This window comes from Pleurodeles waltl, chromosome 10 (assembly GCF_031143425.1).
Source record: "Pleurodeles waltl isolate 20211129_DDA chromosome 10, aPleWal1.hap1.20221129, whole genome shotgun sequence".
Lineage (NCBI taxonomy): Eukaryota > Metazoa > Chordata > Amphibia > Caudata > Salamandridae > Pleurodeles > Pleurodeles waltl.
In genome coordinates this window covers 107,956,819-107,974,022 of record NC_090449.1, presented here as the reverse complement: position 1 = coordinate 107,974,022, position 17,204 = coordinate 107,956,819, and the positions used below count along the sequence as shown (strand labels likewise).

Below are 17,204 nucleotides of genomic sequence, written 5' to 3'. Positions count from 1 at the left end.
AGTTGTTTTTCTTAGAAGAAGTCTTTTCGAGTCACAGGACCGAGTGACTCCTCCCTTTCGTCTCCATTGCGCATGGGCATTGACTCCATCTTAGATTGTTTTCCCGCAGAGGGTAAGGTAGGAGTGATAGAGTGAGAATAGTAAAGATGTACATGCAATGGGATAGAGATGTATGTACAAAGTTGAGGTAAAGGAATATTTATTTACATATGTACAATTTTTAATTGCAACTTAAACAGCTACAGTCTTCAGGGGAGGTGGAAGGGCGCATGTGAATCTGCAGCAGAACATGCCACGAACAGATGTACAATGGGTAAGTGACATTTTCCGTTCAGTGGCATGTGTAGCTGCAGATACACATGCTGTGTATAGACTACAAAGCAGTAATCCCCCCCAAAGCGGTGGTCAGCCTGGAGGAGTTGAAGTTGTTTGAAATAATGTTCTTAGTACAGCCTGTCCTACTGTGGCTTGTTGTGTTGCTAACACATCTACACAGTAATGTTTGGTAAAAGTATGAGGTGTGAACCAAGTGGCTGCCTTACAAATCTCTGTCATTGGTATGCTCCTTTCTTTTTAGTGGAGTGTGCCTTTGGTGTAATGAGTAGTTGTCTTTTAGCTCTCAGGTAACAAGTTTGTATACATTTCACTATCCATCTGGCTATGCCTTGTTTGGATATAGGGTTACCAGTATGGGGTTTCTGGAATGCGACAAACAACTGTTTAGTTTTACAAAATGCTTTTGTTCTGTCGATATAATACATTAGAGCTCTTTTTATATCTAAAAAAAATATGCAGTGCTCTTTCTGCCACTGAGTCTGGCTGTGGGAAGAAGACTGGGAGTTCCACTGTTTGGTTTAAATGAAACAGTGAAATGACTTTTGGTAGAAAATGTTGATATGTGCGAGAACAACTTTATGTTTCTGTACTTGTATAAAGGGTTCTTCAATAGTGAAAGCCTGTATTTCACTAACTCTTCGTAATGAAGTGATTGCTACTAGAAATGCCACTTTCCAAGTTAAGAATTGGATCTGACAAGTGTGCATGGGTTCAAAAGGTGGACCCATGAATCGCGTAAGTACAATATTAATATTCCACGAGGGTACTGATGGAGTTCTTGGAGGTATGATTCGTTTTAGTCCTTCCATGAAGGCTTTAATGACTGGTATCCTAAATAGGGATTTTGTGTGTTTAATTTGCAAATCAGCCGAAATTGCAGTGAGGTGTATTTTGATGGATGAAAAGGCTAGATTTGCTTTTTGTAGGTGTAGTAAATATCCTACGATGTCTTGTATGGACGCATCCAACGGTGTGATGTGTTTTGCTTGGCAGTAGAAGACGAATCTTTTCCATTTTTTAGCATAACAATGTCTGGTGGTAGGTTTTCTTGCCTGTTTAATGACTTCCATACAATCGTTTGGAAGATTTAGATAGCCAAACTCTAAGATTTCAGGTGCCAGATTGGTAGATTGAGCATTGCTGGATTGGGGTGTCTGATTTGCTGTTTGTGTTGCGTTAACAGATCTGGTTTGTTTGGAAGCTTGACGTGAGGTACTACTGAGAAGTCCAACAGTGTGGTGTACCACGGTTGGCGTTGCCCACGTTGGTGCTATAAGTATTAGTTTGAGTTTGTTTTGCCGCAGTTTGTTGACTATAAATGGAATGAGTGGGAGAGGGGGAAAAGCATAAGCAAATATCCCTGACCAGTTGATCTATAGAGCATTGCCCTTGGACTGAGGGTGTGGGTACCTGGACGCGAAGTTTTGGCATTTTGCATTTTGGTTTGTGGCGAACAGATCTATGTCTGGTGTCCCCCACTGACGAAAGTGTCTTTGTAGTACCTGGGGATGTACTTCCCACTCGTGAGTTTGCTGGTGATCCTGACTGAGATTGTCTGCTAATTGATTGTGAATCCCTGGAATGTATTGAACTATTAGGCAAATTTTGTTGTGAACTGCCCAATGCCAAATTTTTTGTGCTAGGAGGCAGTGTTGCGATGAGTGTATTCCCCCCTGTTTGTTTAAGTAGTACATCGTTGTCATATTGTCTGTTTTGACAATGTGTTTGTGAGCCAGAAGAGGTTTTAGTGCTAGAAAGACTGCTGACAGCTCTAAGTGATTTATGTGTAGCTGTTTTTGCTTTTTGTCCCACTGTCCTTGTATACTGTGATTGTCGAGGTGTGCTCCCCACCCAATCATTGATGCATCTGTTATGAGAATGGCGTGAAGCACAGGGTCTTGAAAAGGCCGCCCCTTGTTTAAATTTGTGGGATTCCACCACTGAAGCGAATAGTGTGTTTGGCGGTTCATCAACACTAGATCTTGGAGATGACCCTGTGCCTGCGACCATTGTTTTGCACGGCACTGCTGTGAGGGCCGCATGTGTAACCGTGCGTTTGGGACAATTGTGATGCATGATGCCATCATGCCTAGGAGTTTCATTACAAATCTGACTGTGTAATGCTGATTTGGTTGCATTTTTGTCACCACGGTGTGGAATGATTGCACCCTTTGTGGGCTTGGACTTGCAATCGCTTTTTGAGTGTAGCTCCCAAGTACTGCTGAATTTGGGATGGTTGCAAGTGTGATTTTTGATAATTTATCGAAAACCCTAGTGTGTGTAGGGTATCTATTACATAACGTGTGTGATGTTGACACTGTTCTTGAGTGTTGGCCTTTATTAGCCAATCATCGAGATATGGCAATACATGCATGTGTTGTCTCCTTTTATGCTGCTACTATGGCAAGGCATTTTGTAAATACTCTGGGGGCTGTTGTTATCCCGAAGGGTAATACCTTGAATTGGTAATGTTTTCCTTGTATAACAAACCTGAGGTATTTTCTGTGAGATGGATGGATGGGTATGTGAAAATACGCATCTTTTAAATCCAGTGTTGACATGTATTCTACCTGTTTCACTAATGGGACCACATCTTGTAGTGTCACCATGTGGAAGTGTTCTGATTTGATGTATAGGTTGAGAGTCCTGAGATCTAACATTGGTCTTAGTGTTTTGTCCTTTTTGGGAATAAGGAAGTACAGGGAATAGACCCCTTTTCCTTTTTGTTGATGAGGTACTAGTTATATGGCTTGTTTTGTTAATAGTGCTTGCACCTCTGTTTGTAACATTGTTAGATGTTGCGACGATAGTTTGTGCGCTTTTGGGGGAATAGATGGAGGAAAATGTGTGAATTCTATGCAGTAACCATGTTGGATAATTGATAGTACCCATGTGTCCGTTGTGTGTTTGACCATTGATTGTGGAACATTTCCAGTCTTCCTCCCACAGGGGATGGGTGTTGGGGAAAGGTGATGGCAAAGTCACTGCTTGTTCTTAGTGGCTTGCTTTGTAGTTTGGAATTTCCCCCTGGATTTAGGAAATTGCCCTCTGAAGGTCCCTCGAAACCCCCCTCTTTGATATTGTGATTGATATGAGGGCTTTGTCTGTGAGGTGGGTGGTTCTGATGGCTGTGGCCTGAAACCCCCCTATACTGCGGCTTCCTAAATGTCCCTCTGTATTGGGATGAGTAAAGCGCTCCCATCGCTTTGGCTGCATCCGTATCCTTTTTCATTTTTTCTATGGCTGTGTCCACTTGTGTGCCGAATAGCTGTTGCTGGTTGAATGGCATGTTGAGGACCGCCTGTTGAATTTCAGGTTTAAAACCTGATGATCTAAGCCATGCATGGCGTCTAATTGTAACTGCAGTTTATTGTTCTTGCGGCAGTATTAGCTGAATCTAACGCAGACCTTATCTGGTTATTTGTTATTGCCTGTCCCTCCCTCTACTACCTGCTGAGCTCTTTTTTGGTATTCTTTTGGGAGATGTTGAATGATGTTGCTTATCTCATCCCAATGAGCTCTGTCATATCTTGCGAGGAGGGCCTGTGAGTTCGCTATGCGCCACTGATTGGCTGCTTGTGACGCTACACTCTTTCCTGCCGCATCAAACTTTTCACTCTATTTATCTGGAGGGGGTGCATCTCCAGATGATTGCGAGTTGGCCCTCTTCCTCGCCACGCTTACCACTACCGAATCTGGGGGCAGCTGTTGCGTGATAAATACCGGGTCAGAAGGTGGTGGTTTATATTTCTTTTCTACCCTTGGTGTTATGGCCCTTCCTTTAACCGGCTCCCGAAAAATCTGTTGGGCATGTTTGAGCATACATGGGAGCATGGGTAGACTTTGGTAAGATGTATGTGTTGAGGACAACGTATTAAAAAGAAAGTCGTCCTCTAGTGGTTCAGTGTGCATGCTTACATTGTGGAAAGCTGCAGCCCTAGCCAAAACCTGTGTGTGTAGGAGGTGCTATCTTCAGGTGGAGAGAGTTTAGACGGATAGCACTCCGGGCTATTGTCTGACACAGGGTCATCATAAAGATCCCACGGGTCTGTCTCTTGATGTGACTGCACACTGTGTGTGGGTGACTGTGCAGTGGGTGTAGCAAGAGGAGAAACAGTTCTTTAAGGAGAATGAGGAGGAGAATGTGCTGGGGAAAACTGGCGTGGCGGAGATTGCTCTCCTGGCACTTTAGCCTTTGGCTGATCAGTGTCCAAACGTCCTTGGAAAGCCAGCTTCCTTTTAAATTTGAGGGGCGGTGCGGTGAGGATCTTGCCAGTATCCTTGTGGATCTGTATCCTGGCTTGTCTGTCATCAAATTCCTCCATTTGTTGAAGTTCTTCCTCAAATCTGCGGCTTTCTTTCATCTGTTTAGAAAGTCCATGTTCCTCAGTATATGAGACTCTTTTCGGTACCGAAATGCCCACGGTGATAGTAGGCCTCAGTTCCAAAAGTGTCTTTCGGGGTTTCGATTCGACGAGTCGATGTCAAACTTTTTCGGAGACTGTGTCTCGACTCGAGTCCGAAGACTTCGATGTGGGTGTGGCCTTTTTCGGTGCCGAAGGTGTTGCTTGATCACCGCTTGATTTCATCTGGGTAGAGCCATGGCCTTCCGGCAGTGGCATCCCCGAGGCCTTTTGTTTGGTCTTGGTTTGGGTTTGGGTTGGGGCAGGCGTACTTACATGCTGGCCTGCTGTCGTGGTCGGTACGTGTCGGTTTCGCCCGAATCAGATTCTTGAATGGAGATGGCTATCTCCTCTTCTTCAGCGTCGAGGTGTTCGGTGCTCTTTGACACCATTTGTAGTTGTCTCGCTGTTCGATCCCTCAAGGTCTTCTTGGAACGGAAGGACCTGCAGGCCTCACAAGTATCCTCTCGGTGATCTGGTGACAAACACAGATTACAGACCCGATGTTGATCAGTGTATGGATACTTTGCGTGGCACTGAGGGCAGAATCAGAACGGGGTCCCGTCTATGAGGCTTCAACGCTACTTGTGGTCAGGCAGACCAGGCCCAGGATGGGCGCGGGTGCCCCGAAGGGCAACCGAAGGTGTGTTTCGCCAGTGCCGAGATGTCGATGCAAGAAGGGGTGCGATCGAGAACAATACTGATGATTTTCGGCGATTTCTGAAGTTTTCCGAATCGAATAACCGGAGCGAAGAGGAACACGTTCGAACCCGATGGCGGAAAGAAAACAATCTAAGATGGAGTCGATGCCCATGCGCAATGGAGCCGAAAGGGAGGAGTCACTCGGTTCCGTGACTCGAAAAGACTTCTTTGAAGAAAAACAACTTGTAACACTCCGAGCCCAACACTAGATGGCAGGAAGAGTGCACAGCATGTGTATCTGCAGCTACACATGCCACTGAACATATATATATATATATACACACACACACATATATATATGTATATATAGCATCGAAAAAAATCATAAAAATGTATATAGATATATCTATACATATTTATCTAGCATGAGTTATTAAGTATGAACCATGCTGAATAGAAATACGATGAGTGACTGAAGAAAGCCCCAAAACTATCAATCAGAATTTTAGGTGTGTAAAAATGCCCATCCTACAGAGACAATCTCCTGAAGGGAAGGACCCAGAAAAATACATTGTCAAATCATATGTGACACAGCCTGATTCCTAATATAGATGACAAACCACACACACAGATACACACAATGAATACTAAACTATTTTTAATATAAAAATATTCTAAGTATTCATGGCTGCGTTGTCAGCAAATATATTGCCAATGTAATATGCTACATGTATGCATCATCCACAGCTTAGACCAGACTAAGCTACTCACATTGGTTGCATATAGCTTGAAAATTGCTTTTTAACATTTTTAATAATAGCTGAAATATATACGCACTAATCTTGATAGGTAAAAATACATTTAATAGCACGACATACAGTGGGCTCAGGGTTACAATTTTCCAGTCAATATATGCACTATTAAAACAAAGTCAAGATAGGTGTAATTTTACTAAAATTAACCATGACCATATATATTTTGAGAATAAGATCTCCTCCAAAACAATAAGGTTAAATCGTGATATTGAGGCACAATCCCTCCCAGTGGTATCAGGAGAAGACTGAAACCGAAGTGTATACTTGTTCATTCAATTGAACATGAAACTTTCAGATACAATTTCATTTCTTTTAAGAAAATTAAAAGCTAGAAAGTAGACACTGCATCAATGATGACCATGTATTATGATAACATATATCTTGACAGAACTAGAACAACACCTTGCATGTGTAATTTCAATATTGTTTGCCCCTGGAACAGTAACTGCCGCAAACCATCACTCTCCTCTGCCACCTGTGTGTTAACCTCTCTATAGAAACCTTTTCCCAACAGACTGGACGGACATAGATAGGAACTGAATGATAATTAGCACATCATATCCAAGCATGATTTTCCTTTATGCTACTCTTTCCTGTGTCCTTACATAATCAAGCACTACTAAACATTCCCTCTGGTTACAGGCTGAATTGGTCAAAATCCTCTCAAGTAGTAGTCCACTTGTCCTCTCTCATGCCACATCCCACAAGTAGCCAGTGTACTCATTTTCCAACGTATCCAAACTAAGTTTCTTATTTTGACACCTTCATAATAAAAAGTAAATCCTGGTGTGAAAGTTCCAGTTCCACAGTCAGAGTGCCTCCTCTATGCTGTCTAGTGCAGGATTTGTTAGAGTCGCCATACCACCATCTATGTCCACGGATACTGCCATTTATTGAGCCCTCCTTCCAAGTTTTGTTCATGCAACAGAGTTCAAAGCACTTTCACAGACACCATCCCAACAAGTTTGAGTCTTATAATATCCTTCTTGAGATACCTCTGGAACATGAACGACATAAAAACTGCTGAAACTAAAATCCTCCATCTTGGCTGCTTCTGCTCTAGGAACAGCGTATCGCCACACTTACTTCGAATAAATGTTGAAGCATCAAGCAGGAGCTGGATTCCAATCCTCCACTGTCATCAGTACACTTTTTAATTCCCGTTCAAAACATTCACAGCCCCAGTGGCCCAACTTCAGTACCCCAAGTAATTTTCTCACTCCCAACATGACATTCATGATAAAAGACCCTCCTTCAAAAGTATACTGCGCTTGTGCAGTATTCTGCTACTGGAGACTCTTCTTGTTCTACACAGCCCAAAATCAATCCTTCATAAACTTCGTTCAAACTACAGGCCTCCTCGGCATCGAACTGCCCACAGTGCAAGATCCTAACAGGTGTGTCTGTGCACTGTTTCTCCTTAACACATTTCCCTTTGCCAAAACCCAGTTCTGTCACTGGGGTAACAGGTTTGTGTAGCACCTAGGAGTAACTGCTGTGAGTGCCAGACCCAGCATCCAATCCCCATGATTTCTCCATTTCCCAAAGGGTCACCCCCTGCAGGCAGAGGAACCTTTCCTGTGTGCTACTTCGTAGTCTCCATGTTTGTCATCTGCAGGACTGATTCACCCATTGAAGGTCAGGTTTCCATGGTAAGCATCCCATTTCTGAGACTCCTTGGTTCCCGGATAACACTGGTGGTCTGCCATTAAGTGCAGGTTTCACTCTCCTTCGGGTAGCCTAAAGTTTCAACATTTACAAGTGGCCTAATGGTCATTAGGCCTTTTATATCATGCAGTGAATTTCAAAAGACCAACTTTTTGATAACTCAACAACGTAACAGTTCCAATTTAATATACAATTAAAAGAGGAGATGCGCAATTTCTGTAGCTATTTAAAAGTTACTCCAAAGTTACAATTATGCACATAGTCAACTTGCCCTACTAACCAGTATTAAGTTCTAGATAATAGTGGTCCTCAACACGACTACCTGGCTGAGACAGCAGTGCTCTCCTTTCCTGTTACTTATTATCCTGTCCTGCTCCTACTGCAGCCAATTTAAGATGAATTAAAATTATTTGTGTTTATGAAGACCTGGCAAAGCTAATTCATATTTCTGTAGCTAAAACTATTCTTACCACTAAAGTAAATAGTATATTAGGTAAGTTAAGTAAGTTACCTATACTCTATTCAAATGCGGGCATGAAGATCTCAACTATTTGGCTTTTTAGACTGAAAACAAATAATTGGAAACCTTTATCTCAATATAGGGATGTTTAAAGAGATCTTCACATTATTAGAGATTTGACTTCCAAATAATTCTCCACTCCGATTCCAACTATTTTTGTCCTACATACAGTGGGCTTCGTCTTACCATTTTGCAGACAGTGTACAGACCATCAGATTCACTGGCACTAAAATATACACCAACAAAACAAAGTCTAGGTAGGTGTAACGTTACTAATATTAACTCTCCCATGACCATGTTTTGCAGTAGATCCTATTCTCACCATATATCTGAAGGTCGAATTGCGATACTGAGGCATAATCCCTCTCAGTGGTATCAGCAAAAGAGTGACACCGAAGTGTATAGGTGCTCACTCAATTGAACATAAAACTTTCAGATAACAATTTTATTTATTTTAAATAAATGAAAATCTACAAAGTAGATACTGCATCGATAATTACCATGTATTCTGATAAAATAACCTGATTTCCCTAAAAATTGATTAGTAGAAAAGTGAGATTTCTAAATTGTATTTCAAACCCAATTTTAACAAACTATGTCATGCAAATGTTTCAGTAACCATGTATTTACCGTATGAAACAGAATGGCATTAACGTTTGTCGCAACAGGACACAACAAGCATTTGCAATGTAATGGGTCTCGCGTTTGCTCGAGTTAAAGCTATTAGTGTTGTAAACTCCTAACCGGACTTTTCTTGCCTCAAACTGAAAAGCAAAACAGTTTCACATAAGCAAGCCAACGGCCACCATGAGCGTAAAGCAAACACACAAAAGTAAACAGAAGTTCGCTCGCAGTGAAACCTATCGGCAAAAGTGCAATTATCTATATAACTGGCAAAAGTGTGAATATACATGTAATAGGGTCAATGTCATGCAAAGCGCTCTACTACTGCCTAGCGAGATCGCGCTGCCTAAGAAATAAAGAGAAAAAGCAGTCCAGAAGCGATGCGGAAAGCATGGAGCCTTGTATGTTTTCAGTAGTTGGCTGGTGTGCTCAAAGCCGGGTAAACACTGGAAAAGGCACGAGTTAGGCATGCTTTCACTAATCAAGTCAAGCAAATTTATAAAGGCAGGCCCACGAAACCAACCAAACCAATGGGTTTGACATGAGTGTGGTTAAAAGCCCATAGAGAGATTACACCAAGGACTGAGCGCTTTGCACTCAACCCTAAACGTGTTGCAAGTATACAGAACTGTTATCAAGGAATCTTTAGGCCACAAAAGTTATACAACCAAAGCAAATTCGTAGTAACCAGCCCACTCATGTGGATCACGTTGTCACTCATAACTACATTATCTTCCAATACCACAAAAAGAATATCAACAAGAATTATTATGACTTGTTTACTTCATAGACTTGGCTCATAGTAGGTTAAGCAGTGTGAAACGGCTTATCATTGTTTGGATTTCCAGTCGGTGATAAAAATCAACAAATGAACTAAGCTTTTAACTTACCTGGGATCTCATGAGGCCAGAATTCACTGCAGCTTGGACAATGGGGTTCAGTTTGACCTTTGAAGTATTTGGCAACACAGGGCAAATGCATTTGGATGCCACAGGTCTCGCAGGTCTGCCTCTGGAAATAATCAACATTCACAATGTAATAATGATTCCTCAAAAATCTCATTAAAATACTTTAATCTTACAACCAAAATAACCCATCTCATAGGAAATCTTAGAACTGATGCATAACAATTACACTTAAACGACTACAACATTCTACATTCATTTCATAGGCAGAGTTACAGTAATGAAGTGGAGTAATGAAGAGTAATACCCAAAAGCATATATAAACAAGCCATCATCCTTTAATGAAACTACAACAAATTGATATTTTTCAGTAATCACTTCCATATCTATACAAGACAGTTACACTACAGCAGACCCTTACTAGTCACCCATACACTCACCAGTTGTTGAACCACACACGAAACAAATGCACGTTATTTTATTTTTTTAATTTATAACACCCCGCTGCTACCCTCAAAAGTGCATCTTGGTGGTAGAGATTTAGCTAATTGAGGAGAAAAGGGAGATTAGCCCGGTTTAAAAAAATGCAAAATTGGAGATTCAGTGAATTATGAATAGTGAGCGGATTCCGGGTTTTAAAAGCTGGGTAGGAAAAAGGCCGACTGCTGGTGCTGCATCAATGGATGCAGAAGACAACTGATTATCAGAACTTAACATTTATGAAGGTATATGGGCGTTAAGCAGTTGCAGAAGATCATGCCGGCATTATATAAAGCATAGGGAGCGAAACACAGGACTTTGAATAAGGCATCCCTTTGCACTGGGAAACAGTGCAAGCTCCTGAGGTGCTGCGATAAGTGAGCACCTGCAGGCAAGTTGAAGATGGGTCCAGAGAAGTAGCTTTGAACTATCTGAAGACAGTGCTTAAAAAATCAGAAAGAGAGAGATACATTGAATTGTCATAATCCAGACATGAGGAAATAAGTGCCTGGACTGAGGCAGACTGGAAAATATTTTTTGTAGCATTTTCAAGAGAGTAAAGCAACTGTGGTGACTTTCTTTGACTTTATTAATCAGAGAGATGTTTGTCCCTAGATTCCTAACAGGTTTGACAGGGGATGGGGTGAAAACCCATAGCTCTTTGGGCCACCAATGCATTGAACATAAGGCACATACATTGCTGATCATGAGGATCTCGGTCCTGCCCCTCTTTAAAACAGTTTGATTTCGTCCAAGGTGTGATTGATACCTTGCGGGGTCTATATATCTAAAAAATTGTTAGAAATAGATGAGAATCATCTGAGTGTCATCTGCATATGGAAGAATGTCAAATCCAAATGATCTGAAAAGGCTGGGTAGAGTGGGGATGTAAACGGGTGGGGCTGAGCAAAGAGCCATAAGGGATTCCCCACCTGCTAGGGGTGGGTGGCAAGAAATAATGAAGTACAGAAATATACTATAGATCTAGAAAAGAACTGGATAAATTAAAAGCGTCCTTGCATATTCTCAAGTTGAAAAGTCGTCTTAGTAATGTGTAATTCAACACGGCAATGAATGCCGCCCTGAGATCGAGGAGGAAAAGGGTGCTACAGAACCCACTGATCCAATAACTTGCAGAGATTATCTGTGGCAATTACCAGTGCAGATTGTCCTACGACAGTCCCCGTACACTGGATTGAGAGACAGAAAAAAAGAGCGAATGTTACACAAGCAAATCCTGTAGTACTGAACAGGCAAAATGCCCATCCCAATAGTATGTGGCACCAGTGGTGAGGGAAATGCACATTGCTGCTTTACACCACTCATACACTTCTCACTAGGGCGGGTTTGGCAGATTTTGCTTTGGCAGAGTGAGCTTGTGTTCCCTCAGATGGCTCCCTCCTTGCTGCAGCGGAGCACACCTTTATGCATACAAGAATTAAATGAGAAAATGGGCTACCTTTCCGTTCTTTTTGCCGGTGTAACCTATAAAGATCTGATCCCCCTCATCTGATCTCTTTAGTGCAGTCAATGTAGATGCTGGACATACATCTAGGGTCCAGCCTGTACAGTCTTTCTCTTCATCCTTTTTTGGGGGAGATGGGGGATAAAAAAGTGGGTAGGGTAATAGACTGACTGAGATGGAAGAAAGACACTATATTTGGTGGGAATGCCACCGTAGTCCAAACAACTAACTTGCCTAGGAAGAAACATGTAAAATGCGAATGATCACTCAAGGCCTACAGCTCGACAAGGCAACAGCAACTAACCTTACCATTTTGAAGGTTAAGAACCGCAAGTGGGGACCTTGTAAAGGCTCAAACGGAGCCCCCATCAAGAAAGTTAAACCTAAGTTCAAGTTCCATTGGGGGACAATGAAAGACTGGTAGAAATACATTTGTCACCACTTTTGAAAGGAGAATGACGACCAATGACTTGAATAAGGACAGCTAATCTGACTAGCTTAAACAATCCCCCATGGCTCCTTGCAATGGATACTAGAGGGCAGAAAACAATGTGCAGTGGAAATAGGAACACCTGGTAGAAACATCAAAAACATGTTCCAAACATCCTAATCCTCTGTGGGAGGATAGTATCTTCAAATACTGACCCTAAGAACAGGAGGCACTGGGAGGGCTCCAGGTGAGACCTGCCTACATTGATTAAAAATCGCAAGTTGAAAAACAAAGATGGTGTTCCTTGTAAGTGGAGCACCAGCATCTGCTTTCAGCAGTCAGTCACTGAATTAAGGATATACAGCAATTCCCGAACTCCTGAGATGAGCCGTCACCACCTCCACCACTCTTGTGGTGACTCAGTCGATATTAGGCCTAATGGAGGGAATGCAAACTGGAAGTGGACCCACTATAACAGCAGGTACTTCTTGTGTGACTGCAGGACTGGGATGAAAAAAAAAAGGCATCCTACAAGTTGAGAGACTATGTAATTTTCTGCATCCAACACCTGAAGGACCTGATCTCAAGACAGCATCTCAAATGTCACCATTGATAAGAAGAGATTTAAGAGCCTGAGGTCAACGATCAGAGGAAGACCCTCCTTTTTGTAATCAAGAAGTACCAAGAATAGCACCCCTGTTCTTTTTCCTGCTCTGACACCGAACCATTTCTTAATTCTGCAGCAAGGCTACCACTTCCTGCTGCAAGATGCTTAGTTTTGCTAGCACCAGGGTAGGGTGTACACCTTTCCTATATGTGGTAAGGCCCATAGGTCTGTAGTAATTGCCCCATGGCCCACAGAAAATAAGTACCCTGTCCTTCCACTGGATGTACATGTTCCTTACGACCAAACAGCTGAGCCTTCCCTCTTGGTGCTGGACAGGAGGACCAAACCTCTGTCCTTTTCCTCTTCCTCTGTACTGGCACATAGTAAGATTAAGTTTCTGATTTTGGGAGGTCAAAGAAATCTGGTGCTGTTTGTTGACATAGGCCTAAGAAAAATGGTTTTGGTTTGCAAAATGTGTCCTTCCTTCAAGCTTGGAGGCGTAATGATCTAGCTTTAGATCGCCCCTTCTTGAACTATTACAAAGCAGCGCCCACCTTCGGGTCAAAAAGTTCCATCAAAAGGAAGGTCAGTTTAAGTGTTTTGGACGTCCCTGGAATAGCTGGAAGAATGGAGCCAAGAATGTCTATACAGGGAGATCGAGACACTCATGGACCTAGCAATGGAACCTGCTGTGTCCAATTCAGATTTTACTATGTGATGGGTAGCATCTAGTCCGCTGTGAACTACCTCAGCAATTGTTCGAGGTTGTCTGGTAGGCTCGGAACACCATTTCCAATAGGGCATTTGTGCAGCAGAAAAGAAAACATGTTACATTCAAGGATCTAAACCCTAGAACCCCTAGACTCCTAATTTTATTGGTTGGAGTTGATCTTTTTAGTGCATCTGTTTAAATGATAGGACAATGCTCTATTGAGGGAAGCAGAGGTTCTATATTATTTGCCGCTTTTTCAGAATTGCATTAAAAAAGGCTATTCCTGGTGAAGCTGGACATAGGGCTGGATCTACGCCTGTTTCAGTAGGAAGGTCAAACCCACTCCTTCATGAAGAGCTGCGAGGTCTGTGGAACCAGAAGTGGGGAAGGGTCTGCAACTTATGCCCGAACATAATCTTGATCGGTCAGATCAAAATGTGGTTGCAGTAAACAGCAGGTGTCCTCTCTGTACTGTTCCTCCTCAATGAGTTTTTGGCTCTTCAAGCTTGATTTTGGTTTTCTGACTCGGGGTGTAAAGCGGGATGGAGTGAAGGTCGTACCCTAGTCCTGAGGATGAATTCAGCATCAGTGCCGGTGCTGGGATAGTAGCAGAAGGCAATGTAGCATTGGAAACCACCTTCTGAAGGAAACGTGCCAATGAAACATTTGTCACCTGAAGACAGCCAAATAGAGTCCCATATGGGCCAAAGGGCCCTGGAGGTGCACCAGAGGATGCAGCTGCCTTCTGAAATATTTCTAGCATCACTTAGAGGAGTGATGTTGGATCTGTTCCCTGTGCCGGAAACACAGGGTAGTCCAGTGTCGTTGCTTAGAAAGGAGGAGGCGGGGGTATGTTCCGTTAATGCCAATAGTTGGAAAAGCCAGTTCAGGGCACTAGTTGTGGCTGTGGAGAAGACTGGGTCTAAGGAGAAGTCCTTGGAGGAGTCCTAGCCTTTGATTTGGCTCTCCTGAGAGAAGAATAAGAGTGCTTCTCCTTTCTTTTTCTGATGAATACTTTTTCCATTCAAAGATTTTGATGATACATAGGAACCCAGAGGAGGGCTTTGAACTTGATGCTCCAGTGAATTCTGCGGTCTTTTTTTAGCCCTAGACATAAAAAGTTTCCCCACTGCTTTTTCACTGCCTTTGGATTCATCTTCAAGCAAAGATTACACCTAAACGAGACATATTTCAAACTGAGACACCACAGGCAATAATTGTATGGATCTGTAATGGACATTTGTGTACCACATCTTCAACAGTGTTTGAACTCTGACTTTTTAGGGTGATGAAATTATCACCTGTACTGCATCAAATCCCTTTCCTCCCATGAGCTGGAGAGCAGCTAAATTCCTCGTCAAAATGGGCAGATCAAACAGAACTCACATGGAGAAGCCAGAGAGCTATGGTAAAAACTTTTAGATCCAGTCTGTGCCTGAGATATTCAAAGGTGAAGAATAAGCAGGTAGGGTTATTCATCAGAAAACATTTTTTTTGCAAAATATGCTGATGCATGCCTTTAGCTATAGCCTGTAGGAAATGGATCAAAGGCTATAGTCAAAAATCCTTGCAAATATCTTTTCTAAACCAGAAAGGAATCACCAGTTAGTGGCAAAAGCCCACTTCCAGTACATCTTTGATTTCTGTCCAGCTGTGTTGACTGTCCTTGACTAGTTATTGCAACTTTAGAGAAAACAATATCACTGCCACCCCTTGACTTATCTGCACAAACCTAGTCAGTATTAAACTTAAATGGTTAAATCGTTTTGGGGAAAAGTTTCACAAATGTTCATCATACTTGGTTAAAACTATAAGTAATCCAGAAACAATTAATTTAAAATGAAACAAAAACTACAACGTTGCTATCACTTCAACTGCAACTCACGCCCTTACCCCTACTGCATGTCACAAATGACATCATAAAATCACGTAATTGTTTTTTGTTCTAACTGAATCATCACACAGGACATGGACTTGTTCATAAACTTTATGTAGCATACATGTGGTACGGTTTTTATTGCAATACCCTTCACATTCAAACAATCCATTTGCACATGCCCTGTCCAATACCCTTGCCTGCAGTAACCTCAGCCATGACATCTCCACAGTCCCCTTGGCCAATCGGTGATTTGTAAGAGTAGTATCTCCTCTAATCCACAACTGAAACAATATAGGTATACCGGTAAATAAGGCAGACCAAAAAACAGATGCCTCTAGCTATAATGAACCCTAAGCAGGTGAAGTAACTGGGAGGAACGTTTACCACAGAAAACAATAATGGCGGCGTTAAAGGTGTGTGATGTTAGTCTGAGCTAAAGTTTAGTAAACCATATTTTAATGAAGCGTACACAAAGCATTATACACTGGACACTTAATGCAAAAGTCCACTGTGGCATTCTGAACTCAGACATCCTTTCTTCGTTTGCAAGTTCTTTTGAACTATTAGCTTTACACTACGTGAATTCAGATTTTGAGGGGATGTTGTATGTATTTGTCCCGCTAGCAGAGTTCTAGACTCTGCTGCTCTGGAAATACTACCTTGTTTATAGCAAGAGTAGGCTATGAACCTCTTCAGGTTGTGGAGAGACTTACTTTTGGAGGCAACTGGCAATCGAGGCATTTCACCTCCCATCTTGGAGAAGCACACAGTAGGCTGTGGCACCCACCTTCATGCATCGGCTGATGGTCTATCCAGGTTTCTTTTGCTGAGCGAATGTTCCCTAACAATTTTTGGTGGAAACTATTTTGGAGACACCAACACTATAAACTCCACCCCTTGATTAATATGTGTGAACCTTTACAAATTCAAACTTGGGTAGGTATGTTTTTTGGAAAGAGTGGGGGAGCTGAGGGGTCTTTTGCAGATTCGACAAGCAGGAAATAAAGCAAGATAAGTCTCAGACAAGAGTGTCTTTGGCCAAATAAATTTTAAGCACAAAAACTTGGATGCATATTCATTGTGTTAACACAATCGGGCGAAGATTTTTTAAACATCAAACATTGGAAGTCATTTTTACATGTATGCATGAATGGGCTGAGCCAGGCAGATGGAATAGAATGGAAAACAGATCGGCATATAACATTGCTGTAAAATCAAATATTTTGTCACAGCCAATGGAAGAAACACCATCCTCTGTACTGCAAACATCAAACAGCAGTGTAAGAAAAGAGGAAAGAAAATGAAACATTCAGAGTATTGTTAAAGATTAACTGAGCAAGCCGCTGAAGAATGTCCGACTACACAAATCTAATCAAATAATGGTTAAAATGACATCCGACATGCTACAGTGCTGATGTTCGGCTTGCACGCCACTTTATGGAAGTTGGACTCACAAATGTCAGATTAATAATACCTACACTTATGAACTGATCTTCAGAAATTAACTTTCTGGCAAAAATGAACTGCAGACCTCTTTAAGGGAAAGGACATTCCTCTCAGTTTTCTTGCCTTCTGCGTGCCAGTGCCACCCTTGTTTGCATTCCCCCTGAGGAATGAAGTGGCCGTTCCCTTAACAGTTACCTCCTCCTCCCACACCCCCCATCATGTTTGTTCATTTTGTCTTGTTAGGAACCCCTGCCAACCATTCTTTGCTCCCC

General features: G+C 42.2%; 1 protein-coding gene across 6 annotated transcripts in view; it reads right to left on the bottom strand.

Moving 5' to 3' along the window:
* Positions 1-17,204, bottom strand: part of NSMCE1 (NSE1 homolog, SMC5-SMC6 complex component) — a 167,135-nt gene that overhangs the window by 13,311 nt on the left and 136,620 nt on the right. For all 6 annotated transcript variants that reach the window (XM_069209892.1, XM_069209893.1, XM_069209897.1 and 3 more), the window contains exon 7: positions 9,899-10,019. In XM_069209892.1, coding sequence (XP_069065993.1) covers positions 9,899-10,019 — 121 coding nt within the window. The remainder of the gene's footprint in view (positions 1-9,898; positions 10,020-17,204) is intronic.